Genomic DNA, 27,856 nt, shown 5'->3' on the forward strand with positions numbered 1-27,856 from the left:
CTGAATATAAGGAAACAGTCATACTTCCAGAACAGCAAGAGATTCCTATCAAGCTCTCCAAACTAGGTTTGAGAAATACGTACCTGCTCACCCTCCCACTCAGGCGGCTTTGTAATTAGCTTTGTAATTTTCTTTCTCATTAAATGCATTCTTAAATTCATAAGATTATCTACTCATCATACTACCATATGATGCAAGACTGAAGACAACACAGCATTTACATATAACTAAATTAAGTCCATGGCCTAAATGGAGTTGGGGATCCACATTCTTGTCTAAAAGGATGTGTATTCACCTGTAATAGGATGAGGGCAAGAGAGAATTTGCACAGAAATAAAGTCCTCAGTTCATATATAAAAAAAAAAAAAAAAAAAAAAAAAAAAAAAGAACTATTGGCATAGTTAAATTATTAAACTAGATTTTAACTTAAGGAATTTGTAGTATAGTGAATGGATAGGACATACACAGAGAAAGTTAAAAATATAATCAGAATATGTTAAGTGTTAAATGAATAGTATGGCTATTCTAGCAAAAGCTAGGAATATTGAGAGGAAGACAAATTACAAATTTACAAATTACAAAAAACAAATTACAATAGGTTTGGATGTTTATTTCCTGGTTCTTCAAGAACAAATGGAATTTAAATAGGCAGGGAAAATTCCAGAAGGTCATTGAACCTGGGTGGTCATTGAGTAGGACTCCTTAAGCAAAAGTTAGGTAAGGATGAATAAAATCTGTTTAGGAGACAGGTCCCACAGGGGGTGGTGCTAAAGGATCTACATAGAAATCTGAATAAAAACAAAAACAAAAATAAAAAATAAACAGAACAAAACAGTTTATCCATCAGTTAGTAGGCAAGTTCTCAAAGACCTGAAGAGTGTCCCTTATAGGGCTGTTTATTACAGTGATCTCCCATGGCAGGTTTCCAGCTAGACTCCAGTGAACTCAATATTACATAAATCAAAACCAGAGTCCTATCCTTTGGAAGCCCATTCATCACTTTCAGGAATGAGGCATTTTTAATATCAGCAAATTAAACACAAATGGATATTAAAAACTCCAACAGATAATTAATCAATAAAGGTGGAAGCGGAGGACCTTATTAGTTAGATAGGGATTAGCTGGTGTAGCTCAAGTGCTAGCTATAAAATTTGAAAATTAAAAATAATTGCACATGCCAGGAGTGATGGAGAGCAACCCAGAGAGACATAAGAGCTGTGACCTTCTATGAAAAGCTCAAACTGAACAGACTATTGAAGCTACCCTGGCTTCTCTAATTCTCCTACAAATTCGTTTGATTTGAAAATCTCATTGTACATAGGGTTTTTCACTTAAAACATGAGACAAAAGCTTGAAGTGTTGGAATAAGTATTAGAAAGTTCTTCTTTGAGTGTTCAGGATGATTCCAGGTAGTGACTCTTTACAGACAAATGGAGAGTTTTCAGAAAGGGTAGAAATATGTCTCTTACTTTCTGAAAAGGACCAGGGGCTTGGGATTCAATAGCCACCTACTTCCGTAGAAACTGGTTAGAAAATCTGGCCCTAACTCCCCATCCCTCTAGCCCATTTATTCAGGGTTACATAAATATTTTTACCTTAAACCTCAAAGAGCCATTGTTGCAGGTAGGGAAGTAGATAAGAAATGCTTTTCTAGGAATGGGAAAGGTTAGTAATCTCAGCCCTGAACAAAATGTAGAAAACCTAGTCCTCAGCCTGAATTAGACTGAATAAGTTCTCAGAGAGACATCATAATTAATAACGGGGAGAATAGTGACAGCAGTCACAACAGTAGCTAGCACATACACAGAAGTGCCCGGTATGGTTCTAAGCACTTTATTCTCCTTAATTCATTGGAAGTACGTGCATTAATTCCTTGCAAGACCAGGGTATCATCCTCCCTATTTGACAGTGAAGGAAAGTGAGACACAGACACACTGGGCAATGTGCTTGAGATCACAGCATTATTAAGTGATGGCCAAGCATTTGAATGTTGGTAACAGGATCTCAGAACTGTCCTCTTCAGCTACTGTATGTACAAAACAAACCCAGTCTTGGATGAGTGAACAGTCCTATGGGTGTTTGGGATGAAAGAAAGAAGGTGAAACAGGAAGAAAGAAGAAGGTGACATCTGAGCCATGCACCTGGGAGAAATCTCCATGCTATTGTCAAAACCTCCATGCTACTGACAAGAAAGGATCAAATAAGGACAGCAGAGGAAGGAGATTCCTGATTTTCTATTTTGGTTATGTCTAATGCACATAAGGCACATTTATGTGGAAAAGATAAGCAGAAAAGTGAACACCAGCAATGCCAGCTTTCAAGCTTTGGTGACATTAATTTTCCCAGTTTCTCTTTACCATTATGCTAGTTTTTGTGAAGGTGGGAGTGGAAGTTGTGTTTCTCAGTACCCAGAACAATGGCTTGAAAGCAAGAACTCAGTATATCTAAGCTGCATATTAAATGCATGAGGAGATTCAAAAATCTCCTTAATAGAGGGAGATTTCTAAGATTACTATGATCTATAAATAAGTTATTTACTGTTTCCACTAGAGTGGGTAAGTGTAAATTTGCATATTTACCTTGTACCTATTAATGTTTCTCTTTCCTACTCACCTCAACTATGAGCCATTTTATTAATATAAAGAATTTCAAACATTTATCAAACACCTACTCTAAGTATGACCACTGCTTTATTTGGATTTAATCTTCATACCAAATCTGCAGTATGAGTTCTATTTGAAAAGGTTCTCAACCCAACTGGAATATAAGCATCCAGTAATGGGTCTATGTGTGTCTCTTTACAATGTCAAGAGCTATGCATACTTTCTTTCACTACATCAGATTAAGAGAGGGGCACCAGGCTGGCTTAGTCAGAAGGGCATGTGACTTGATCTCAGGGTCGTGAGTTCAAGCCCCATGTTGGGTGTAGAGATTACTTATGTAAATAAAACTTTAAAAAAGAGAGAGAGAGAGAATAAGCTTCTGGATTTTTAGTGCCAAGAACTTTATATGTAATAAACCTATTGTGCTCTATGGCAAAAACCACCCTTCTAATTGTTTGGGCCAACAACCTTTTCCTATCAATTCTTTCCTTTCCTTTCCTTTTGACATTGCTTTAAAAACCTACCCAGAATCTTATTTCTTCTCATCTCCATTGCTATTATCTTGAATCTAACAATCCCCTGGCAAGGGTGGTATTATTATCCATGCTTTAGAGATAAAGAAATGGAGTCTTCACAAGTTTAGGTAATTTTATTTCATTTATGCAATGGGAACTTGAGAAAACAAAGACATTCTGGTTGGGGAAAGCCAACAATAAGCAATAACATAATAAATAATTGACTTAGAAAATAATGGGTACCATATGAAGAAAAAAGTGGACTCAAGATAAAGATATTATAAGGAGGCGTTTTACATAGGTGAGAGTTTTCAATAAAATAAGCTAGTCAGGGTAAGCCCATTGAGACAACAATAGAAGAATCTTGGAAGAAACAGAGCAAACCAAGCAGGTATCTGGGGAAAATTATTCTAGGAAGAGGAGAAAGCTAGAAAAAGACCCGAGGGGGAGAGTGTTCATGTCTGGCATATTTTAGGAACAGCAAGGAAGCTGGTGTTGCTGTGGCAGAAAGCAAGAGAGATAGTAGGAGGATCAGAGAAGTGACATGGGCCACTGGGAGCACTGTGAGTGAAACGGGGCCCATGGTGGTGTTTTAAGCACAGGAATTACAAAGTCTGAATTTTAATTTTAAAAATATCACCATTCTGAGGGGCACCTGGGTGATTCAGAGAGTTAAGTGTCTGCCATTGGCTCAGGTCATGATCCCAGAGTCCTGGGATAGAGTCCCACGTAGTTGGGCTCCCTGTTCAGTAGGGAGCGTGCTTCTCCCTCTTCCTCTGTCTGCCACTCCCCCTGCTTGTGCCCCCCCCCATCAAATAAATAAATAAAATATTAAAACAAAACAAAACATTCTGAGAAAAGGCATCCTTTGTGTGTTGCTGGAGAAATGTGAATGGGTACAGGCATTATGGAAAGCAGCATGGAGGTTCCTCAAAAACTTAAAAATAGAACTACCAAATGATCCAGAAGTCATTTTATATGTATCCAGAGGTCTCCTTTTCTCAAAACTCAGCTGTTAACCACCTTGGTCACAGGTACCATTGACAATCTGGGTATTTATCTTCAAGAGATTAAATTACTCTCAAAAAAAATTGATGAATCTCAATGAAGTCATTTTCAGGTTTATTGCAACATTACTCACAATAGCCAAGATGTAAAAACAACCTAACTGTTCACTGATGGATGAATGGATAAAGAAAATCTGGTGTGTGTGTGTGTGTGTGTGTGTATGCACACACAAAAGAAAAATATTCAGCCCTGAGGAAGAAAGAAATCCTACCATTTGAGACAATATGGATGGACTTTATCAAGGGTATTATGCTAAATGAAATAAGTCACAGAGAAAAAGACAAATACTATATGATCTCATATACGGAATGTGACAAAATTTTAAAAAGGACCACTGTAGCTGCTGTGTTAAGAAAATTACAAGGGGATATAAAAGCATGAAGAAGAGTCAGGGCAATCCTGCAGATTGTAGATAGTACCTGGGACCTGGGACAGCTGAGTTTTGAGAAAAGGAGACCTCTGGATACATATAAAAGACAGAGTCAAAAGGACTATGACTTGGATGTGGTAGTATGAGAGAAGGACAGGAGCAATCACAGCCTAAGATTTGGGGCTGAGCAACTGAAAAGATGGAGGTGGCATCAATCAATTAGATGAAACAAGTTTGGGAAGACCAGTGGTTTAGTTTTGGACATATTTGAAATTGCTACTGGCTATGTAAGTGGAGATGTGAAGTAGAGAGTTGAATACGTGAGTGGAGTTCAAGAAGGAAGTCTGGAATGGAGATACAATGTTTCAAAGCTTCACAAATCTTTCCTCTGAAGTTTGGTATCCTTGAAAGTACACAAAAGAAAATTTTTACAAATTATATGATTGAATCTATTCTAAATTGATTCTATGATTGATCTCAAAGCGAACACTCCTGCTACTACAACCCACCTGGAAACATTTCCAAACTCCAGAGTTCTCATGCCCTTCTCAGTGACTGTCTCCTCCCTCCCTCCCTCAACAGGCAACTAATATCCATATTTCATGGGTGTTCCTTTTTTTGTGATATATATATATATATACACATATGCACATATATACATATGCACATGTATATGTATACCAACATATATACATACAGATAATATGTACATATATATGTGTATCAATATGTACACACATATAGATAATATACATATATATATAAACCTTATATATGTAATGTTAAATCTGTTCTAACACAATTGATTTATTCACTCTTATACAGATGAGCATTTTGAGGATTTGACTTTTAATTTAGGGGATATTAGGAATAATGCTACTATGAACACTTTGGCCATGCCTCTTGGTCCGTACACGTGTGAGTTTCTGTTGGTCATATCTAGCTAGGAATAGAATTGCTAGATAATATGGTCAGTTTACACAACTCTTCAACTTAATACATGGTGCCAAGTCATTTTCCATGGTGGTTGTATTAATTTATACTCCTTTTTTTTAATTTTTATTTATTTATGATAGTCACAGAGAGATAGAGAGAGAGGCAGAGACACAGGCAGAGGGAGAAGCAGGCTCCATGCACCGGGAGCCCGACGTGGGATTCGATCCCGGGTCTCCAGGATCGCGCCCTGGGCCAAAGGCAGGCGCCAAACCACTACGCCACCCAGGGATCCCTTAATTTATACTCCTATTACATCCTTGTCTCCATTTGGTATTTTTGGTCTCTAATTTTATACATTTTAGTGACATCTCCTTCTGGTTTTAATCTACATATGACTTTAATCTAATTTCATCTAAAGATACAAAGATATATAAATGCAGCCATAGGGCTGGATGAAATAATCTAAGAAATTAAAGTTGAGGTGAGGTTCAAGGTATAAGCCCTGGATCCTCCAACATGAAAAGACCAGGAAGAAGAAAAAGAAAAATCAGCAAAGTCACTCACCTTATAAGTAGCAGAACCGAATTTCTTTTTTTTCTTTTTTTTTTTTTCAGAACTGAATTTCAATGCAAGACTATTCATCTTCGAAGTCCACACTGTCTCAAACATGCTGGGCTGTCTCAGAATTACACTCAAGGAAAATGCAAATAAGCCCAGAGAGGCAGATAACTTGTGTGCTTGTCACAGCAGAGTATTCTATGTAAAAATGTTTTCCATTTGCTTTTGTGTGATGAATGAAGTAAGTGGGAGACATTTTTGAAGGCAGAAAAATATTAGAGGTGTTTGTGGTGTGGGTCTAAAGAAATTATAAAAGCTGATACTAGATTGCTTAAACTCTTTCATGAAGTAAGTAGGTAAACAACAGGAAAAAAAAGGGCGGACTCTTAATACTAGCACAGAATTTTTTCACTTTTTTTCTTTTAACAGCAACAATAATTTTACCTATGAAATGCATCTTGCCTGCTTGATTTTAGAACTTCATAAAACCAGAAAGAAAGTATGATACCTTGATTAAAATCTGGCCCTGGGACTATCTGCTATTCTTCGGGGTTCCTCTTTTCCTTCATTTTCAAGTAGAGGTTGTCAAAATGAAATCATGACCTGGGATGATTATCACCCTCACAGGAAAAATATATGGAAACTCATGGTTGGTTTGGAATTCAGAATTACGATCACAATCTAAACTCAGTTTTTCTCAGTGTTAATCAAGAAATAATTTTTCACTGAGATGTTAATAAGCATTTTGAACTAAAAAATGCAGGAGTGAGCAAAGTTCTACAGGCTCTTTACTAAGGTTTTCCAAGAACATTTTTTTAAAGATTTTTACGTATTTATTTGGGAGAGAGAAAGTGAGAGGCAAAGCAGAAGCAGGGGAAGAGGAGAGGCAAAGGGAGAAGCAGACTTCCCACTGAGCAAGGAAGCCAGATATGGGCTCCATCCTGTGACCCTGGGATCAAAGTGTGAGAGGAAGGCAAACCCTTAACTGACTGAGCCACCCAGGTGCCCTGAAAATATTTCATCAAATATTCTTCTTGCACCCTACCTTCTTCCTGGTATCCAGTGGAAAATGGTTTGGTGACTAAAACAGGAGTTATTTTCAGTGTCTCCTCATCTGTGTTCAGCTGCCAACTGTCCCCTGCATTTGGCTTTCAAGGATTGTGCTCTATTCCTGATTCCACAGTGACTGCCTAGGGCACCATCACTTCCTACAAAACAGCACATGCATCTTATTCTTGCCTATCTGCCAGACTTTGGTCCACAATCTTACTTTGACCTCTTTGTGTTTTTGAGCATCCTAAACATACAGCAGGCTTATTCACCTTCAAATCCATTGTCACAAAAGAGTATTCATGCTAGCCTGAGCCTAGGTTCCTCCCAAGCCGTAGTCTCCCCTCCGCTCACATACCTACTGTACTTCTATTGGTTCCAGTTTCTTTCTCTGTATTCAGGGCTCTTTGCATTGCATAATTTTAGAATATCATTTAGTTTTATTTCACTACATAAGTGTGGTGTCTTACTCCCTGTCCTTTCTCAAAGATGAAAGAGGGAAATTGAATGTATAAATATTTTTGAGAATTTACTATCATATGGTTTCATGGGAGAGAAAAGACAATGTAAAATCTATTTCTTATCCTGCAGGAATTTGCATTCAAGATGGGAGATAAAGTATAAAAAGACTGCAAGTTACATAAAAATGCAAGATTTAAATAACATTTTAAGACCACAACCAGACACTAGAAGAACCTATGTGATTATGAGCAGTTATGAAATGAACAGTCAGAAAGAATTTTAAGTGTAAGGGGACAAATGTTAGGCTGGGGTAGACTGGGAAGATATGAAGGAACAGAAAATACTTGTGCAGAAATCTGAAAGGAGAAATAACATTGGAGAAATTGAGAGAAAGGAAGAGAGCGCTTTTGTTGGAATAACTATGTGAATACTATAAGATAAAAACCTCCAGAATTTGAGGGGTAAAAGTAAAATGATTGGTCTAGAAGACAGATCCTTCTGGTAGTTATGGGTCTTTTTAGATCAGGGCACAGCTCATACTGAAGGAAGGGGAGAGACAGACAGAGACACAGAGATAGAGTGACCAAGAGAGAAATGAGAGATACGGTGCCACAAATCCTATCACACCAGGACCAACAGAAAATAACATTTCTGCAACATCTAGGCCTTCATAACCTCAGTTCTAGATCTTCCTACTTGTACTTCATTGGATTCTACTAACAAGGTTTTCTTGGTTTTCTACTTCAACCCTTTACTGATCCCTCCTTACTTCTGATATTTGTCTCTGTTCCCTGGTTCCCTAATGTCTACCCTGTTCAGACTGATTCCTCTTATGCCATACGACACAATTCTACCTCCTATATGACAAGCCTTGGGGATGCCTCCTGGATGATCAGTTGATGGACAGTCCCACATGGTCCATCAGGAATCCTGTGAACTTTGGGCATTATTATTGCTTGTTGGTAAGCCCGTGAAGATGTTTGAGCAGGAGAAGAAAAAAGTAAAATGGACAACCACCTTGATGGTGAAATGGGGAACAAAACATAGTGGGATGTCCATGTGGGTTAAAAGATAATGGGAGGAGATCAACTAGTTGAAGTATATAATTCAATTTCAAATAACAGATGTACCCCTTGTGCTTCTAAATGTCTGATTTCTTCCACTTAATAAAAATCTGTATATGTAGTTTACTATTAGCCATTCCTGCAACCATGAAAGAGGGCTCTCTATTGCAATGTAGCAAAGCTGCTACTGTGGAGAATGAAGGGAACATCTTATTATTTGAAATTCATTAAAACGACATATGCATTAGGGAAATTTCAGTCCAAATTCAAGCACAGGCCTGCTTTATTATAAACTGTAGCCCCTTCAAGAAGACCATTTGCACCTAGTGTATAGCAGGCCAGGCAACTGTCCTCAAATCCTCAAATCCTTTCCCTCTGAGGCAGTGGGGGTGGGGTGTGTGTGCGTGTGTGTGCATGTGTGATGGGTCAATTAGAATGAATACAGGGATTGTGTACTAGGGTAACTAGCAAACCACCATTATTATTGTCAGTGAAATTGCTACTCAAGAGACTAAAGCTGCAACTAATCAATACAAGGACCCAGAGAGCAAGAGTAGGCCTAGAGCGAGTGGAAACACAATGACACATTTACAATATTCAACCCAAATTGCATTTTCCTATAACCCATTGAAACATCTGCCCTCACTCACCAACCCCCACCCTCTTGAGGTGAATGGCCTTAGGTGGAGATGTGGGAGAGCAGAAGCAGAGAAAGAGGGAGGGCAGCAAGCAACTGCTTTTATAAAGATAAAATATCTCAGGTACTATAATTCACAGTATTTAATATTTTCTAATATCATCTACACGGCAATCTTGAGGTAATTTTAAAGAATGTCATTTTTTTTTAGGATTGGGGAAAACAGAGACTCACAGAGTCTGAATGGCCCCTGCAAGCTCAAACACTATCAAAGACAAAGACAAATTATCGATTTATGTTCCGTGCACTATTTGGCACTTGTTGTGTGCCAGGTTTTTGTTATACATACTCAAGTACGCATCATGGTGGTTGGTATTGTTGTTAACCTTATTTACAGAGGAGAAAACACAAATCTAGGTTTCTCCAAGTGTAAGCCTCCAGTTCACATTGTTGTGTCAGAATTCCTATGCTGAGGCGTCACCCTACAGATCAAGGGCAGGTGGAGACCATGGGGCGGTGAGGGGTACAGTGCAGGATGGTTCGGGGCCTGGGATCTGGCAAAGGCTAACTCCTGCAGGCCACCACAGGTTCTGCATGCCTGCGTGAGTTCCCCAGCTTCTACAAGCCTCGCTTCTTTCATCCCTAATCTAAAGATAATCACCACAGCTCCACTGCAGTGTCTTGTGAGGATTCCACAAAATAAGGTACAGAAGGCATTAAGAACAGAAATAGGCACATTAAAGACTCAAAAATCCACATTATTTTCATTGAGGCAAGAAAATGCCAGCCAGGGTCCGAGTTTGGACAGAACAAGAATCATCCCTCCTGATGAGTAAACATGGGCTTAAGCACAGGCAACGCTGACATGCTTCTCATTTTAAAGCATGTTAAGAGAAACTGTGGAGTGATAAACTCTCTAAGATTTCCTTTTCCATTCACTAAGGAACTACCCAAACACCCAAACAATGCCTTCCCTGTGCAAGCAGGCTTCTGAACAAAGACCTTCCCCTACCACACAACTTATTAAACCAGTTAAAAATCCTTGTCTGGTATCTTATTGTGAGACCACAAGTTTTCCACACAATCTTATTCTAGTTCAAGTAAAGATCTCTTCCAGGGATTCTAACCCTTGTGCATTCCCTGATTCCCTTCTCAATATAACATCCTCAGCTTCCTCCAACATCCCCCAGCATACTCCATGCTTCACACACACACCCTCCAGGGAGGACCTGGCACCTCCTGCTATCTCTTCACTACAGTTGGCAGTGGCAGTGGCAGGATGCTCAAGTACCTGCAAGTGTGGAGACCCAAACAGGTTATATTCCGATGGTGATGTGATGGTGTTGGCAGAGCAGGGTTATGGTGGGCAGAAAGGGCAGGATAGATTACCTGGCACAGTTGTCAGTCGTGACACTTGGCTGGTTCCCGCTGATGAACCAGAGGAGCAGATGGCATTGCTTAGTGATGGTCGTCAGAGAGCTGACATTTATGAGCAAAACCCAAGTGATTGAGTTGAGAACATCACTGGGCTTTGTAAATAACAGCCAAATTCAGTGATAAGAGAGTTTCAGGCATGCTTGGGAGAAATGCAGAGGACTCCATCAGTGCATATACATTCATGATGCCATGATTGGTTTGTACAATTCTTTCACACGAATCATTGCAAATATACAGACTCACACACACACACAAACACACACACATACAACAGTCACCATCAGTAGCCTAACCTCCAATGAAGAGAAGCATATTTTATTCTGGTTTATAAGAGGCAGCATGGTCCCATAGAAAAATCCACCATCCAGGAAATCAAGAGGACTCTGTTTCCAGAAGGAAATAACCTATGGGAGGTTATTCTAACTTCTTGAGCCACAGTGTACCTTGCTTTAAAAATACCATGTGTACATCTTTCCCTTTGCACCTACGCCACTGCACTACAGTTCTCTGTTCGCACGCCCCTTTCACCCCACTAGACAGGGTGGGCATTGTCATTCTTGGTAATAGTTCAGGGCCTTTCATAGGTCTAGGCACACAGACTACACACACGCAAGACACACACAGACATACACCAATATGCACACATGCACACAGATATAAACACAGACACACATATACACACCTTCTATTATTATTAAATAAATGGACAGAGAAGATTATTTCCCATTTGTGGCCTGGAGTTTCTTTCAATTACTCTGTAATATGTAAATATAGAGAAAACATTCTCTCTAAAACAGATTGGCACCTAAGAGATTTCACAAATCCACCTAATGTATCCAGCAACCCATTTACTTTCTTTATTAACCTAATCCCAGTTTTTAATAATTTCTTATTGCTAAGTTACTTGATTTTGCCAAGCTACTCAGGTTGTCATCACTCTCTATGTAGATGAGGCCCCCAAGGGTCTCAGAATGGACCAGAACGCATGATGTCCTTGGTGCCTACACCTTGTTGGGTCAGAACATCCCACGCCTCCCTCAGTTGTACCTAGTCAATGTTCCCCATTGTTTTATACAAAATTAAAATCAACCATATACTTTGGTGTATATGATTTTATCTGATGTCTCAAATATATCTATGAAGATTTACCTGAAGTCAGAACTCAGGTTCATTGTACCATCTCCTCAAGAAATACAATGAAAACTCTCAGGATGGAAAAATGAAAATAGTGTAAGCACTGAACTGATAGATATGTATGTGCCTCGGGCTCATCATTTCATATCTCTGTGACTCTGGGCACATTACTTTTTTCTGTGGGCCCAGTTTTCTCATGTATAAAATGCAGACACTAATGTCTACCTCACAAGATCGAGGTGAGGAGTAAATGGGGTTGGGTGAATGCAATAGATCATTGGCACTGGGGCTCCAATGTGACTGTGTACATGTAAGACACCCAGCAGCATATGGGTAGTCAGGGATCAATACAAGTTCATTCATCTCCAGGCCTTCTTTCTGATAAAGACATAGAATGATACAAAGTCTTTTTTATTACCTTAAAAATCTATAGAGGGCATATAGTCTTGGAAATAATTGTTCATCAACACCTTTTACCTGAATTACACTTTCAATTGTTATTTGAGCCAGTGGCTACCAATTTGCTTCTCTACTGAGCTTTACTTGGACCTCTTGGCCAATCCTTGCTAACAGGAGTGCAGTGAGTGATAACATACAGTATGATTAGGGTGTTGACAATCAAGGATGAGAGCAGAGGGCTGCCCAGTCTTGAAATCTTTTCATTTTTCCCTTGTTTATTTTTTTCTCTTGCCTTTGCAATTCAGAGGGTTCAAATAACACATGGTCATGATGTGGCGATTATTCAGCTTTGTCAGATCCAAAGTTCTGCTAATGAGGTAAAACAGAGCCTTAGGGACATGGAGAATGTACCTGGTTGTTTGCCTTGATTTAATTCATCAGATAAAGGCTTGATTTTCTACCTGCTTACACCAATTCATTGTGGTTGAAGGAATCGGTTTTGTGCTGCTTTCTGTTTACTTCAGAAAATACTGTTATTGCTTTCATTTTATAAAATCCCACTTCACAAAACTCAGTGTATTTAAGAAACAAATTGCAGAAGAGTGTGAAGCAGAGCAGGATTGCCTATTTTATGAATGAGTTTTCTTTTTACAAAAAAATTCACAGTAGAGGCATGCTAATGAATTCTGAGTTCCCTAATACTTTTTATGCTTTCAGCTTCTTTGCTTTGTTTTGTTTTACTTTTCACAGTTTCCTGAGATAGTTTGAAAGCATGACTCAGGGGAGATTCTTCCAAATGCCCCCAAAGGTACCAAGTTATCAAGATCCCACCATCATTGTGATCACTCTCACATTGCTTTTCCTCTTTGTATGCTCCGTTCCTGTTAAATTCTCGTCTCTATCCCCTGCTCTCTCTGTACTTTTCTTTCTCGACTTCAAGAGATCCTGTTCATCCAATTCAAGTATCATCTCTGCTGAGATTCCTTCTTAGCTTTTGTATGCAGATTTAGCCACCACTGAGCTTCCACAGACCTTATGTCAGAGGCCTCATATAAACATATCAGTTTGTAGTATACAATATATTCCCCGCCCCCCATGAGATGGTGAGCTCCTGAAGGCCAGGGGTCATGGCTGGAACAGTAGTGAGGAACAACACCCTCTCCTGCCCCAGTCACTTGCACACTATTTCACACAAAACTTCACCAAGGTAACTCCAAAATGTGTCCTAGGGAATGGAAAAGTCCATGTAGATCTCATCTGATATTCAGATACTCTCTCTACTTTTCTAGTGAAATTTGATAGAAAACAATTTCGAGCTAGAAAACATGAGTTACTTTCCTATTTCTTAGATCCTTCTGTATGCTCTAAGACAAAAATCAATACTTGTGTGCCTTGTCAGAACACAGGGAATAGATGACCTGCTCGTCTCAAATTATTTTATCCTCAATTCAGATCAAAAAACAGAGTAGGAAAAATGTATCTTGGAAAGTAAGATCTTATTATTGTTGTATAAGATCTGCAAAATAATTTGAGTCTGAAGTAGAAGAACCAGACGTGCATGCAGGGGAAGAAAGCACACACTAGCTGTGCTCTGTCATGGAGGAAAAGCCTTTATGTTTCAAACTACAGAGACAGAGAAAGATTCATGTTTAAAACAGCTACAAGGATTGTTTAGATTCCATTAAACTCTTAAACCATAGCTGTGAGATTTTATTTTTTTCTCTGTTTTGAGGGAGGAGAAGAAATGGTAAGCAGGAGAACAAAGAGATGGAGGCTAGAATGTGCCTAATTCACACCAAACTCATTGGGTAATTGATCCAATTTTCACTTACAATACCCTGTGTAAAAACTTGGATGTGGAGTAGAAAATTATTTCAAGGGAGTCAGGAGGGTTGTGTTCTAGATGTGACCTCTGTCACAACTGTGGCATGAATTTGCCAAGTCCCTTCAACTTCTAGGGCCTCAGTTCTTCCATCTTTCAAATAGGGTGGGGACTCTTTCTTGTTTGTCCTGTTTTCTCAGTACTTATAACACTCTTAGATAACATTAAGTGTAACTTTTAATTATGAAAACATAAATATTATATAAATGTTTTTATTTATAAATAATATAAATAGTATGTTTGTTCACTTGTATTCATTTAAAGATTAAAAAGGTACAGATGCATAAATGAGAATGTTAGTCTAGATGGTAGAAATCTATTTTAGATATAACACTCAAGAGGTAGAATGTTATATTTATAAGCTATTTCTTTTTTCCTTCTTTCTTTTCTCTTTTTTCCTTATTTCTTTTTTTCTTTCTTTCTTCCTTTCTCTTTAGAGAGAGCAAGCATGTAGGGGGTAGGGAAGGAGCAGAGAGAGAGGGAGAGAGCAAATCCCAAGCAGGCTCCACACTGAACTCCACATGGGGCTTGATCTCACGACCCAGAGATCATGACCTGAGTCAAAACCAAGAGTCATATGCTTAACCAACTGAGTCACCCAGGCACCCTATTTCCTTCTTCATAGTAATTGGTAGGACTCTTTGCTCTTCCTTCTAGGATGTTAAATATAATGTAGAAGAGTCAGATAAAACATCACAGAAATCTACTATTACCTCCATGACCAAGGACAAGTGGTTACTCTGGGCTTTAGCTTTTCCATTTTTAAAATGACAACAGCTATTTATATTGTGAAGCCTGGAGATTATCATGAAAGCCATGTCCCCATATCTGCCACATGAATATTCACTTCCTTCTTATTTCCTCTCTATGATAACTAGGGCAGGGCCCATGCATCGTATGTGCTCAAAAACTTGTTGATCAGTGACTTGAAATTTCTCAAACACAGTACACTTTTTTATCCATACATTTTAAATCTTGTGAGAATTCCTATTTCAGTGAAGTTGCAAATCCTTCCAAAATTTCCTACTCACCAAAGGATGTCTTAGTAAAATATGGATAGAAAAAAAAAATAAATTTCACAGTAAGCATAGACAATCTCCAAGATTCTGTTCATTTAAAAATTATGGTTCCAGTAAATTGAGTTTCTCATTCATGTTCAAGGCAGACGCAGAATGACTCAGAATTAGAAACAGATGATAGCTTGATACATCTTCTTCAGTTTCTTCAGAACAGCAGATTTCTCCTTAAAATTCCTTCAAATAAACCCACCTTAATTGGTCTGTACAATTCTTTCACACAAATCACTGAAATTGTGGGAAGAAAAGTAATTTGGGGCTCAGGTGATCTAGATATTCAGTAATACAACGTGGCTTTTTTTATTAAAAAATCTTTTGGTTCATTTGAAAGCAAACATTTTAACCTTCAAAAGAGGTTAATGTTGAGAATCAGTGCTTGAATATTTATGTACTGTTAACACCAAATGAATCACAGGGGCAAAACCCAAGAGTAAGACGTGATTCCATCACTCTGATCCCAACATTTAGCCATGAGGACAGCATTTTTTGGACCTGGGATTGTCCTATGAATTATATTCTCTCTAAAGTAAAAGCATAGCAGAACTATTGACCTTCTTTTATTCTTAACTATCTCAGAGGTGATCTGGCTACTCCTGTGTTAATCACACTGAAAAAGTTCTTGCTCAACTAATGTACACAGTGAAGGTGGGAGAAACTCAGCATTTTGTGATGTCAAAAATTTCTGCCAACATTTCATTATGTCAAAAATGCCTGGTTTTGGGGAAGGTGACAATGATTGGTCAGCACACATAGTATATGGGGAAGGTCAAAAGAGTGGATGTTATATCACCTCCAGGATAAGTATATTGCTGAAGGATGCTCATATCCCACATCCCCTCTCTCCACAGTGCATTTCCACGGAATATATGACTAAAAACCAGTCACTTCATTCCCACATCTCCCAGGGTCCTGGTGAAATAGAAAAATACTCAGCCAGGAAGCAAAGGTAATCCACAGGCATGCTGTGGGACTTTTGCAGCATCTCTGTGACCTCACAGACTGCTGGTGGCATTTCTGCTGATTTGTCTCCTGCCTTTTGCTTAGAGCTGTTTCTCTCCTATTTTATACTCTCACATTGCTCTTCCTCCTTGCATCTGACTGACTATATTCTTTCAAAAGATAGTTTTATTTTGTGTGGATCGTTTTCTCTTTATCCTTTTTCTGTCTTTCCCTCCCTCCTTAACACTCACCTATTTTAGTTTTTCCCCTTCAAACCATTACATTAAAAAAGAAGAAAGACAGCCTTTTAGAAAATTCCTCATTCCTACATCATTGCAAAGTTTTTCACTTCACATTTCCTTATTAGAAGAGATGACTTATTTTTCTAACTTAGACAAGCATTTAGGGACTGACCAAATCCAGATTCACCTATTTCTTTTCTTTTTATAGTAATGCCTTGTGGCATGTTGAGGTTTTTTTGCAGGGAGGGGGGGGTGTTGGGGGCATTCAGTTTTATGTCTCTTCCTATTTTTCTAACCTCTTTACCTTTGTTGTTTGCTAGTCTCACTCCCTATTCTCTTTTCTTTACTGATCAACTTTCTTGCCACCTGTGGACTCACTACCAAAGTTATCAGCTTTCTTGAGGTAGGGATATTTCTTATGTCAAGAATGTTGGCCTCAACTTTGAATCTTTTTGTTAAGCACAAAGCCAGGTATATATATACTTTTTGTCCATGTTAACTCTCGTATTTCTTCTGTCTTCTGGTATCCCCACAAATGTATCTCCCATGGGGACTTTTTTTGAATTTACATAAAAAGTTCTATTTACCTTTTTTATTTTCTAGTGCTAATCATAGCCCCAAAATAGTCACCATTTGATCAGCCTCAAACACTACTACTAGACAATATCTATTATTTGAATTTGTTATGTTTGGCCTTTTGAGCCCCTGACCACTGACAACTTCTGGGTTTTTTCTTTTTTAATAGTGTAGCAAAACAAATTTACCAGTCTTTACCTCCATTAGCATCCCATATCCCTTTAAGCCTGTATCTCTCTCTCTCTTCTAAACCTGTTAAACCACAAAATTTGGTTTGATCACCTTGCACAGGTCCCACAAAGAACAGCATTCCTTCAACCCCTGTAACTTTCAAAAACCAACTTTCCTCAGGGCTTTCAAAGACTGACCACACTCTGTCAGAGCGGAGACAAGGAGAAGGGGACAGGAAGTTCCTAATCAAAGAAACAAACACAGCAATCAGCATTGATAATCCTGCCCCGGGTCTGTGTTTGCATCTGTGTGTTTCATTGACTATGCATAGCACCTCTTTCTTCCTGTGAGTATTTCTGAGACCAGGAGCATATTTTTCTTGATATCATGGCTATTTTCACAAGTACCATGTTATTATTTTTTTTTTTTTAAAAAGGACATATATACATTATGATCAAATATCACCCAGCAGGGAATCAAAGGAAAAAAATAAATAAATCTTTAAGTTCTACACGTTCTCACTAGCTGGCTTTCCATTCTTCTGACTCGTCCACATGTTTTCAACCGCCCTTACTACTTTTAAACGTCCTGCCAGACCCCTGGGCTTCACTGCTGCTGCCTGCGAGCCCCCCCTCCGGCGTGAGACCACCACATCCCGGTCCTTCACTCCGGAGACCCGCCTCTCCGCAGCTCCCTTCCTTCCCGGCCTTCGGAATGAAAACTTACCGCTCTTCCCAACTCCCCCAGCTCCCAGCATCACCACCTTGTACTCCCGGGACCCGCCTGATGCGCGGCTGGGGGAGCAGCCGGCTTCGTTCTCCAGCTCCATCTTACCGAGAGACAGAGACGGGAGGAGGAAAACGCAGAAAGGAAAAAGTCGCCCGTGTCAGATAGTGAGCAACGTGCTCAGATAGTGAGCAACTCCCAAACTGTGTCAACAGAAAGGTCTAGGACGAGGTGGGGACCAGCAGCGCGGGGCTGGCGGCTGGTCCTCTGCTCCAGCGAGTCTCATAGCAACCACTTCAACTGCTTCCAATAAAAATCTGGCTTTTACACCCCCCCCCCTTCCTATCCTTCACTCTACGTCTCCCACGATTTCTCTCCTTCTCTGTCTCTGTCTGCTTGTTGTTGGTGACCCCCCCCCCCCCCCCCCCCCCCGGCTCTCTCTCCATCCCCTTCCTCACGCTCTCCGGTCCCTCCCGGCCCCCGCGCGGAGGGTCGCAGTTTTGGGGAAGCTCGCATTTGGCCACTTTCCAGGCTGGGCTGCTCGGATGGAGTCAATCTGAGACTTAGAAGATGCTACGTCTCACAGGCTGACTTCTGTAGCCACAGCTTCAAAGACAACAGTTTTCTTTTAATCAGAGTCAATTAATTAAGAAAGAGGTCTGTTGCTTATTTCCTTGCTTTTTTATCATCAGCTTCTTGCATGGTTTTCATTCTGGGGGAAAGATATGTTACCAATTGAGAAAAAGAAAAAAAAAAAACACCCCACTCCAGTAACTCAGGGCTCTTAAGGACGAGTGTTTAGTGTTGTTGAAATAATAGCTGGCTAGCAGGAATTGTTTCAGCTCACTTGACAGCTGCAGCTCTAACATAAGGAGGTATTTGAATTAGGTCATTGTCATGTTTGGACATGGATCGTCCTTGTTTACCCTAGTTTATTACGGATAATCTAAAACACAAGGAATCTGCCAACCATGGAAGAGATACTTGATAAATATTTTTGCTGACAATTATGGCAGGGTGAAAGATCCTAGGTGATTCTTTTTCAAATGTCCAAACTCCTACCTCTCACTTGGATTCTTTCAAATTCTGCTCTTCTCTACCGTGTCTCTGCTTTTCTTTGGAAAGCTTCTAAATTATAGAATTTATTGAACGCTTTCAATAATCGTTGATTGTCAGTCAGACCCTGTCTTTCAAACAAGTGATGATGATGCTCTGTTTTCTGACTGTAAAACTGGATTATGATTAGATGTAGTCAAGTGTTTGCTTATCCTTCTGTTTAGATGTTAAGCTCCTCTAGGAAAGGAATTATATTTAATGAGTTCCTTATGACTCTATAGTGTATGGCCACGCATTGGGCACAGAGGAGATGCTCAATGTTTTTGCTGGTAATTGGAGAGGTAGCAAATAGCCATAGTCAAGAGCATAGGATATGCACCCTGACTGGGTTCAAATCTGGACTCAGCCACCTTAGTAGCGTGTGACCTTAGGTCAATTACTTGACCTCTCTGTGCCTCAGTTTCTTCATCTATAATATGGTTATTAAAACCTTGCTCTATTAACTCATTAAGTCAGTTGAATGTTTGCACAGTGCTTAAAATAGCATCTGGCAAATTGTAAGCCCTATTTAATTGTATGATAATTATGATTAGTATTATTTTGAGTTAATGGTGCTCCCAGCCCACTGTTTATAAGCACTCACCAGAAGAGAAAATCATCTCTGCAAGTGTTTATTGGCCATCTGCATGTATGCCTTCTTTGCTAAAATATCTATCCAAACTTTCTGTCAAAATATATCAAGATGTTTGTTTCCTTATTACTGTGCTATTGATAGTTCTTTATATATTCTATATAAGCCTTTTATCAGATATGTATTCTGCAAATATATTCCCCACCCCCACCCCCAGGTCTGTGGCTCTTCTACAGTATCTTTTAAAGAGCATGAGTTTTGAATTTTGTTGGAGCCCAATTTGTGTTTTCCTGCTGAGCTTTTTTTTTTTTTTAAGATTTACTTATTTATAATAGAGAGAGAGAGAGAGACAAAGACACAGGAGGAAGGAGAAGCATGCTCCATGCCGAAAGCCTGACGTGGGACTTGATCCCTTGACTCCAGGATCGCGCCTCCAAAGGCAGGCACTAAACTGCTGAGCCACCCAGGGATCTGCCTCTCTCTGAGCTTTAAAGGTGAACCTGCCTCCTGGACGCTCCCATCAGACACCCTGCTTGTATCCCTCTTATCCTCAGTAACAAGGTCAACATCATTCTCTGTCTCTACAAGGAGCATGTCACCCTCCAAGTTTAAGCTTTAATTCATCCTCTTCTTGTATTTGACCTCTGTGCCTGAAGAGTCCTACAACTTGTCCTCCCCGAGTACAGTCTCCCTTGCCCTTTTCCCTTTCACACCACTCAATTCATTCTGCATGCTAATGTCAGGGAAATCTTCCAAAAATGTCGACCTGGCCAACCCTATTGTACACATATTTGTGAATCAAATGCCTAAATAACATAATCTAATAGCCTAGAATGGCACGCAGGGACACAAAGCATTCTTGTGTCCTAGCACTTGATAGAACAGAGTCAGGCAAAATGGGCTACTTGCCTTTCTTCCAACAAAACTGTCATTTCCATAATTGGATCTAATAAAGAATTGTCGCTTTAGTATAATTATCCTTTAATTGATTCATTGAAACTTTATTCCTCAATGAAAAGAGATATGTAAACAGTAGCATTTAGCTTCAAGGTCTTTCTGGTTTTTTGTTTCTACTTCTGGTGCAAAATTCTTATGACCTTGAGCAAATCACTTGCCCCTCTGGCTATCTGTTCCACCATCTGTTACTCTGTTTTCCATATCAGCCATTCTGATTTGGTGGTAAAACACAGGAATTGTCATGCCAGATGTGTCGTTGGTGTGTTTTTTTTCAATTATTTTAATATTGGTTAAGAGAAAAGAGTCCATGGAAATACCTTTTAACAGCAAGTAGATGAGTGGCTTCTCAAATATCAATGGACATTGTGAGAGGGAAATTAAGTGAATTAGCTTTCTCCTCAATGTTTAATGCATCTGTCCAAATTCCTCAAATGGAAGTCAGCAAGATTTTTCCTTATTTACATGGAAGATGAAAAACACGATGTGCAGGGGGACTTTCCTAGTCATAAAGCTTTCTTTGTCTATCTCTTCTTTGAAATACTAAGGTACTCTAGTTACTTCTCTTGAGATACTAAAGGCCACAAAACTCCTGATTGATGTTTGAATTTTGAAGCATTTTAATGCTACTGACTTTCAGTTTTAGTTCGTGAACTTTTGCGAATTTGCATGCCTGGTTCCTCGGCCAGTACACCCAAAAGTATACAGGTGTGTGTGTGTGTGTGTGTGTGTGTGCATGTGTGTGCGTGTGTGCCTGTGTGTTTGTATGTCAGAGATGAAGGAGAAGAAGGAGGAAGGGAGGAGGAAACGAAAGCAAAGTAGGGGAGTGAGTGACGAGAGAGGAAGGTATCTTCCAGGTATAAAAATGATCATTGAAATGCAATAATTAAGTAACTAAAGTCATTACATGGCAGATTATTAAGCTTTTAGGGAAATCATTAAATGATTGAAGTTTATTTTTGCTTCCTCTACCTATCTTGGCATTTGCCATCTTTTTTGAATGTCACATGATTCCCTTTGAGGGCTCATGTCCACCAGATGAAGACCCAGGTGTTCCATGTTGTTTCAGAGCAACTCAACTCCCTGAGCAAGATACAAGTAAATGCCACCTCATTTCTGTCAGCTGCTGCTCACCTTTTCAGTCCTTACAGGACAAGCAATTCCTTCAAAGGAATACATTAACCTATTTACATGGATATCATTCTCAAGTCCTTTAGGCACAGCTAAAGCATCCAGTCATTGTGGATGCCATCCTACTTTATTCTAGCAGGAGGTTAGACACATCCAGAGTTCCTCTCTTACTTATCTAGCCACTTAGAGGCAGACCTCCTGACACTCTTGTCAGCAAAGCCACTCTTTCCTTTATTAGAATATTTATGATATTTATTACAGCGATTTATTTACATTCCATTTCATTTTACTCAAAAGTGGTGACCCAGCCACCATCTTTATCTCTCCAGAGTTTAATACAGTGCCTGGTGTGTGCTACATGACTAAGACATTTTTATTAAATGAGGTAATTAATTGTACCAAATGGGTGACTGTCTATTGCACTACTAATTAAATTAGCCTTTCAAAAAAATAAATAAATAAATAAGTCTTTCACAGTGTATTATTTACTATTTGTATTCTAATGTATCTTTATTTAAAAATAAATCATAGAGGGAAGAAATAGTTAGCAACTTAGTTGATACTCCCTGGTATCATGTCTGGACACGCAGGTTCTCGCCATGAAATGTAAACCAGAAGGTAGCACCACTGCTCAGGACAAAAAAAAAAAAAAAAAATGGAAACCTCAAATGGAAAAGAGCTAATTTTGCAAATGAGAGGCAGAGTTACATCTGCACAGCACAGACTTCTGTATCACATTGACCTTCTTATAATAATAGTAATATTTACATTAGATGTTAATAATTCCTGTGAAATAATGCAACTTTTTTCCTGAAGGTTTATTAAAGTTGAAATATCTGAAAACAGGGCTCTTGTATGTGATCTAAAGAACCTGCATTCAATCATTTATTCATTCTAATATAGATTCATTCTTTAAATATGGACTAACTTGCTTATTCTCAAAATCATTCATTCAACTCTGTTAGGGCCTTTCGAAAAATAAAGGAACACAGTTCCTGAGTTCAAAGTGGTTATATCTTCATGTGGGAGAAAGACACTGCATATCAGTTTCTGGAATATGCGAGAATGTGGCTGGTAATTGGATAGATGAATGAGCAGAGTCTGTTAGGAACCTGAGGAAAGGAGAAACTGATTCAAATAAAAAGACAAGGTAAGGTGTTAAGGAAGGGGGAGTATCTTGGACTATATTCAAAATAGGACTTCAAATTTGTCAATTGTTTGACAAAAACAGGAATATTCAAAGATTAGATAATAGAGTGGTGAATTGCAAATTAACAGTATATGGCTGATGTATAAGAACATAAGAACATAGTCCAAAGGTTGGATGGTATGTGAATCACTGTGAACTTTATTTTTATTTTTTTTAATATTTTATTTATTTACTCATGAGAGACACAGAGAGAGAGGCAGAGGCACAGGCAGAGGGAGAAGAAGGCTCCCTGCAGGGAGGGAATGTGGGACTCGATCCCAGGACCCCGGGATCACGGGATCATGACCTGAGCTGAAGACAGACACTCAGTCACCAAGCTGCCCAGGTACCCCTCACCGTGAGCTTTAAATTGCAGCCTACGGAGTTTGGATTTCTTTTCTTTTCTCTCTTTTTTAAGCTTTATCTTTAAACAAAACACGATGCCCAACTTTGAACAGTAAATAATACAAGCTTATTATTAGAGGAAAATCAAGGCCTTGCTCAAATTACTTTTCTTTCATTAAGCTTTTGTGACTTTTTCAAATCCCACTCATTTGAAACTAAGCTAATTTCTATATATTTATTATTCTTGTAGTCACTCATTTCACTTAGCATTCCACAATTTGCTAAATTGTAATCTACTTGAGAAGGAAGCCTCTTACATCTTTTAAAAAATATTTCCCAGGTGCTAACATATCAAAAAGGATCAATAAAAAAATGTTAAGACCTTTTTAACAAATAAACTTCATAGTAAAATCTGATATGGTTACTACATATTGCAATTGATACTATTCAGTCATCAAAACTGACTTCCACCTTGTAAAAGCAAATATTAGGGCTTAGCCTATTTAAACACATGGACAAGATAATGGAGTAAATATTTAAACCACAGGAAAACAAAAAATTTTGTATGCGAATACATTTCAGAGAAATATCTAAATTTCTATCTGCATTTTATTGACCAGAGATTTCAGTTGTCTTTTATTTTCATATATCTATGGTACAATTATATTAATATACACAATGATACCTCTGAGGCTATGAGATAATGTAATATGCAAGAAATATTTTTTTCAGTATTATTTTGATACATTCTACTTATTGTGATTTTATCTTATAATAGATGCTAGTCAATTAATTATCAGCTTGAATTATTGAGTATCCAGAATATATTGTGTTCAAAATCTGGATATATAAGAGGCTACAAAATCTACAGTAATGTACAAAATGGTGCTATATCAGACTGAATAAATAATCAAGCTTTTTACTATTGTATTTGGATAATTTTATATAATTTTATATTTAATTTATATGTATTTCCACACAGCCTTGATGTTAACACTAAGATAATAGCTTTCTGGCACTTAAAAACTGAGATATTATTACAATTCTACCAAGAGTTAGTGGTGAAACTATCTCAGTTTCCCCTGAGAGCAAAGAAATTAGAATTGGGGAAGTGCCTTGAATTAATTTAGGATAACCTTCCATCTGGGGAAGAGATCTCATACTCACTGATCACTGATCAATTCTTTGAATAATGAGTAACAGAGAGTTCATTACCTTACAAAATATACCACTGTGACCACCTAAGATAGTGGAAAAACACTCAGATTTTGGAGTAAGAGAGGCCTCATTATTAATCTGACTTCTTTCACCAACTAAGCAACAGTGTGAAAGTAAACAAATCTTCTCATCTCTCAGAGCTTTAGTTTCTCATCTGCAAAATAAAAACAATATACTTGGTATTTGTGAAGTTCAAATGAGATGATATAAATTCAGTGCCTGAGAACACTCGTTCATGGTGTTAAAATCGAAATATTGGGAAGTTCACTCCTTTATCAAACACCATCCAATAAAGAGAGAAATGCTCAGAGGATCTTGGTCATTTTAGTCCCATGCAAAGGGAATAATGAGTTGAAGCAGGGACAGGTCAGTGGGAGAGGTACACTGTTTGGGCCAAATCATGGAAGAAACAGCATTTACTGGTTGAGGCTGTTGTTCTGTATAGCATGTGCTATGTAAGAGGGCATATATGTATAGGATGGTGGGGAAGAAAAGTCAGAAAACATAGTTTGGAAGTAAATTCATGGCTTTTTTTTTTTTTTTTTTTTTTTTGCAATTCTGAGAAGTTTGGACTTACCTAGCAGGTGATGTGAAACCAAGGGATAGGTTTTAAGCAGAGATGTAATATGAAGGAATGTGTGATTTATAAAACTTGCAAAAGCTCTCTCTAAAGGTAGTATGGAGAGTGGATTACAATGAAAATAAGCTGGAGACCAATAAAATGGCTTGGGTGGCTCTTTCAGTCTTCCAGCAGAGAGTAGATAATAATTTGAACTTGATGAACTAGGTCTATGGCTGAGAAACTGGAAAAGGGGAAAGTGATCCATGTCACACAAGTAGAGGAAATTTGGCAAATATTAGTGTTCTGTAGGTCCATGGGAATAAGCGAGAAACAGGAACTAAAACTGGCTGAGGTGTTTTGCTTCGATCACTGGTTACACTAGAAAGTTAACAGTAGGGATCCCTGGGTGGCGCATCGGTTTGGCGCCTGCCTTTGGCCCAAGGCGGGATCCTGGAGACCCGGGATTGGATCCCACGTCGGGCTGCCGGTGCATGGAGCCTGCTTCTCCCTCTGCCTATGTCTCTGCCTCTCTCTCCCTCTCTCTCTGTGTGTGTGACTATCATAAATTTAAAAAAAAAAATTTAAAAAAAAAAGAAAGCTAACAGTATTAACGCTTGAGGTACAGAATTGAGAAAGAGTGGGCAGGGCTGACCTCAAGGAGGGAAATGTGAATAATGAGTTAAATTTTCATTGCATTAAGTTTAAGGTACTGTTGGAATATCTGGTTAGATATATAAAGAGAACAGTTTCAAAAGGTAGGTTTGGAGTTCAGAAGAAAGGCAGAGACTTAGACATATGGGTATGGGTTAGGAAATCTTCAGTTTATTACTGGTAAATGAAAACATAGCAAAAGATAAGATACCCTATGGAGTGCCTGCTAGAAAGAGGGGGAGAATAAAAGGTGAATGGACTATAATCAACCAAGATAATATTGCTGAGTTCTCTGAGCAAGGTATTGGATAAGAAATTTTTCATCATTTTCTTATTGAATCTGCACAATAATACTACAAGGTGTATATCTACATTGCCAAGAGGATACAAAAAAGACACAGAGATGTAGGAAATCCACCAGAAGAATAGGATGCAAACAAGGAGAGCCTTCCTGAAGCAAGAGTTGGTCAGTTCTGTTGGTCATGTAAGAATAGAAGTGACAATATGCCATTGTATTTAGGAATTGAGAGCTCATTCATAAAGAGAGAAATCTTGGTAGAAAAGTGAGCATGGAAGTAAAATAATAAAAGACAAAGAAATGAGTAGGAATTGAGGAATTAAATACAAACATATATACTTTTCATTTTGAAAATTTGGTAGTGACAAAAGAGTGTGATAAGATCACATATTGTCTTTGTCAAAGATATGACTTGGAATGATTATAGAACTGGGATAGGAAATAATTCCTAAATTATAGCAAGCCAATATTCATATATAGCAATTAATGTTCTTCTCATTATGTGTATTTAAAAATACCTTATCAAAGATGCTACAACTAGGGAACAGGAAGTGTCGAGACTTGATCTTAATTTTGACAATGAATACTTAATAATCATTCATCTTTATTTTTTAAATGCATTTTTTCTATTCTTGTAAATTTTTTAGACAACATTTTATTACAGGTCTGTGACAGATCTTGACTCTTGTGTGTTAGTTATGTTGCTTGGTTTTGCTTTCAGCTAAAAACTTTCTCTTTTTATAACCTATTATAAATGTTCCCTCACTTAACTCCAGACAATCATTCTTGTCCTATTATCTTTTGTGACTGTAAATAATTTGCTTTGTTTATTTTGTTACCTTGACGATATTTATAGATCATGTCATAGAGATCCTCCCTTAGAGACCTCTCTTTTGTAGACCGTATAAATTTAGTCCCTTATGTCTAAACTCATATGTCTCATCCTCTAATCCTGGGATATATTTTGTTGACCTTCTAAAGTTTTTTTTTCTCAACTCACCTCTATAGCTTGTCAGTATTACAAAAAGAAATTATGGTAGAAAGCTAATAATTTGAAATGATATCTACTAAAGAGCCAAGATGTAACTTCTCTAACATTCTAATTAAAATAGACAAAGCCAGGGAACAAAAAGGCTAACTAGAGAAAACAATATCACTGACATTTGTGGACTTGGCTTAATGAAATCAATCAGGTAACTGCCCCTAAAATTAATAGGAAAATCTGTGAAATATATACACTCTGCACCCACTCCACCCCCAGGTTAGAAATGAGGGATTACCCCAAACACAAAATGAAGCATAGATTATTCCATTTTCCAAATGCTGATTTTTGAGATGGTCAGAAGCCCACTTTCCTACCATCTCCTAAGAAAATCTATTCATAACTGCAACTCACAGAAATCGCAGTGTGTCAGCTACATGAGTGGAGTATGGATATCTGAGTATTGCACTCTGGAAAGTTAGTCTCAACAAAACCAGAGAAATGAATAGCCTTAGAAGGAAGGCATACTAGATACTGCGTATTACCTAAATACTCCTGTTCAAGAAAGTAAGAATGAGGACCATTAGTCTGGCCAAACAGATTCAGACAGATCCACACATCTGAGGATGGTGAGAAACCAGACAAGGAGTTTCTGAAAAATACTGTGACACCAGAAATAAAAGTTATCCTGATGACAAAGAGAAAACTAAGACCTCTGAAAATCTTAAAACTCTTTAATTTTTGGTCTAAATGAATATTTACAAATCCTTAAGAGTATGTCAGAATATGGCCTCTAATGAAAAATAGAAATTTCTAAAATGAGCAAAGTCTCTACACAAAAGTAAAAGGCTATCTCAGAGGAAAATAGAGCAATGAGAGATACAACATAACAAACATAAAGTAATGCATGTTACGTTAGTACCAGATACCAGTACTGGCACATAGTAGGTTCTCATTAAATATCAGTTCTTATCTGCAATGACAACAGATTGAT

The 27,856-nt window shown here is 38.3% G+C and overlaps 1 protein-coding gene across 1 annotated transcript in view; it reads right to left on the reverse strand.

Annotated features, from left to right (window-relative positions):
• Window positions 1–18,131, reverse strand: part of RIT2 (Ras like without CAAX 2) — a 390,011-nt gene extending 371,880 nt beyond the window's left edge. Inside the window, exon 1 of the mRNA XM_041765099.1 lies at window positions 17,846–18,131. Coding sequence (XP_041621033.1) covers window positions 17,846–17,948 — 103 coding nt within the window. The 5' untranslated portion in view covers window positions 17,949–18,131. The remainder of the gene's footprint in view (window positions 1–17,845) is intronic.
• Between the last annotated feature and the right edge of the window lie 9,725 nt (window positions 18,132–27,856).

The sequence above is a fragment of the Vulpes lagopus genome, chromosome 1 (genome assembly GCF_018345385.1).
Source record: "Vulpes lagopus strain Blue_001 chromosome 1, ASM1834538v1, whole genome shotgun sequence".
In the NCBI taxonomy this organism is placed as follows: domain Eukaryota; kingdom Metazoa; phylum Chordata; class Mammalia; order Carnivora; family Canidae; genus Vulpes; species Vulpes lagopus.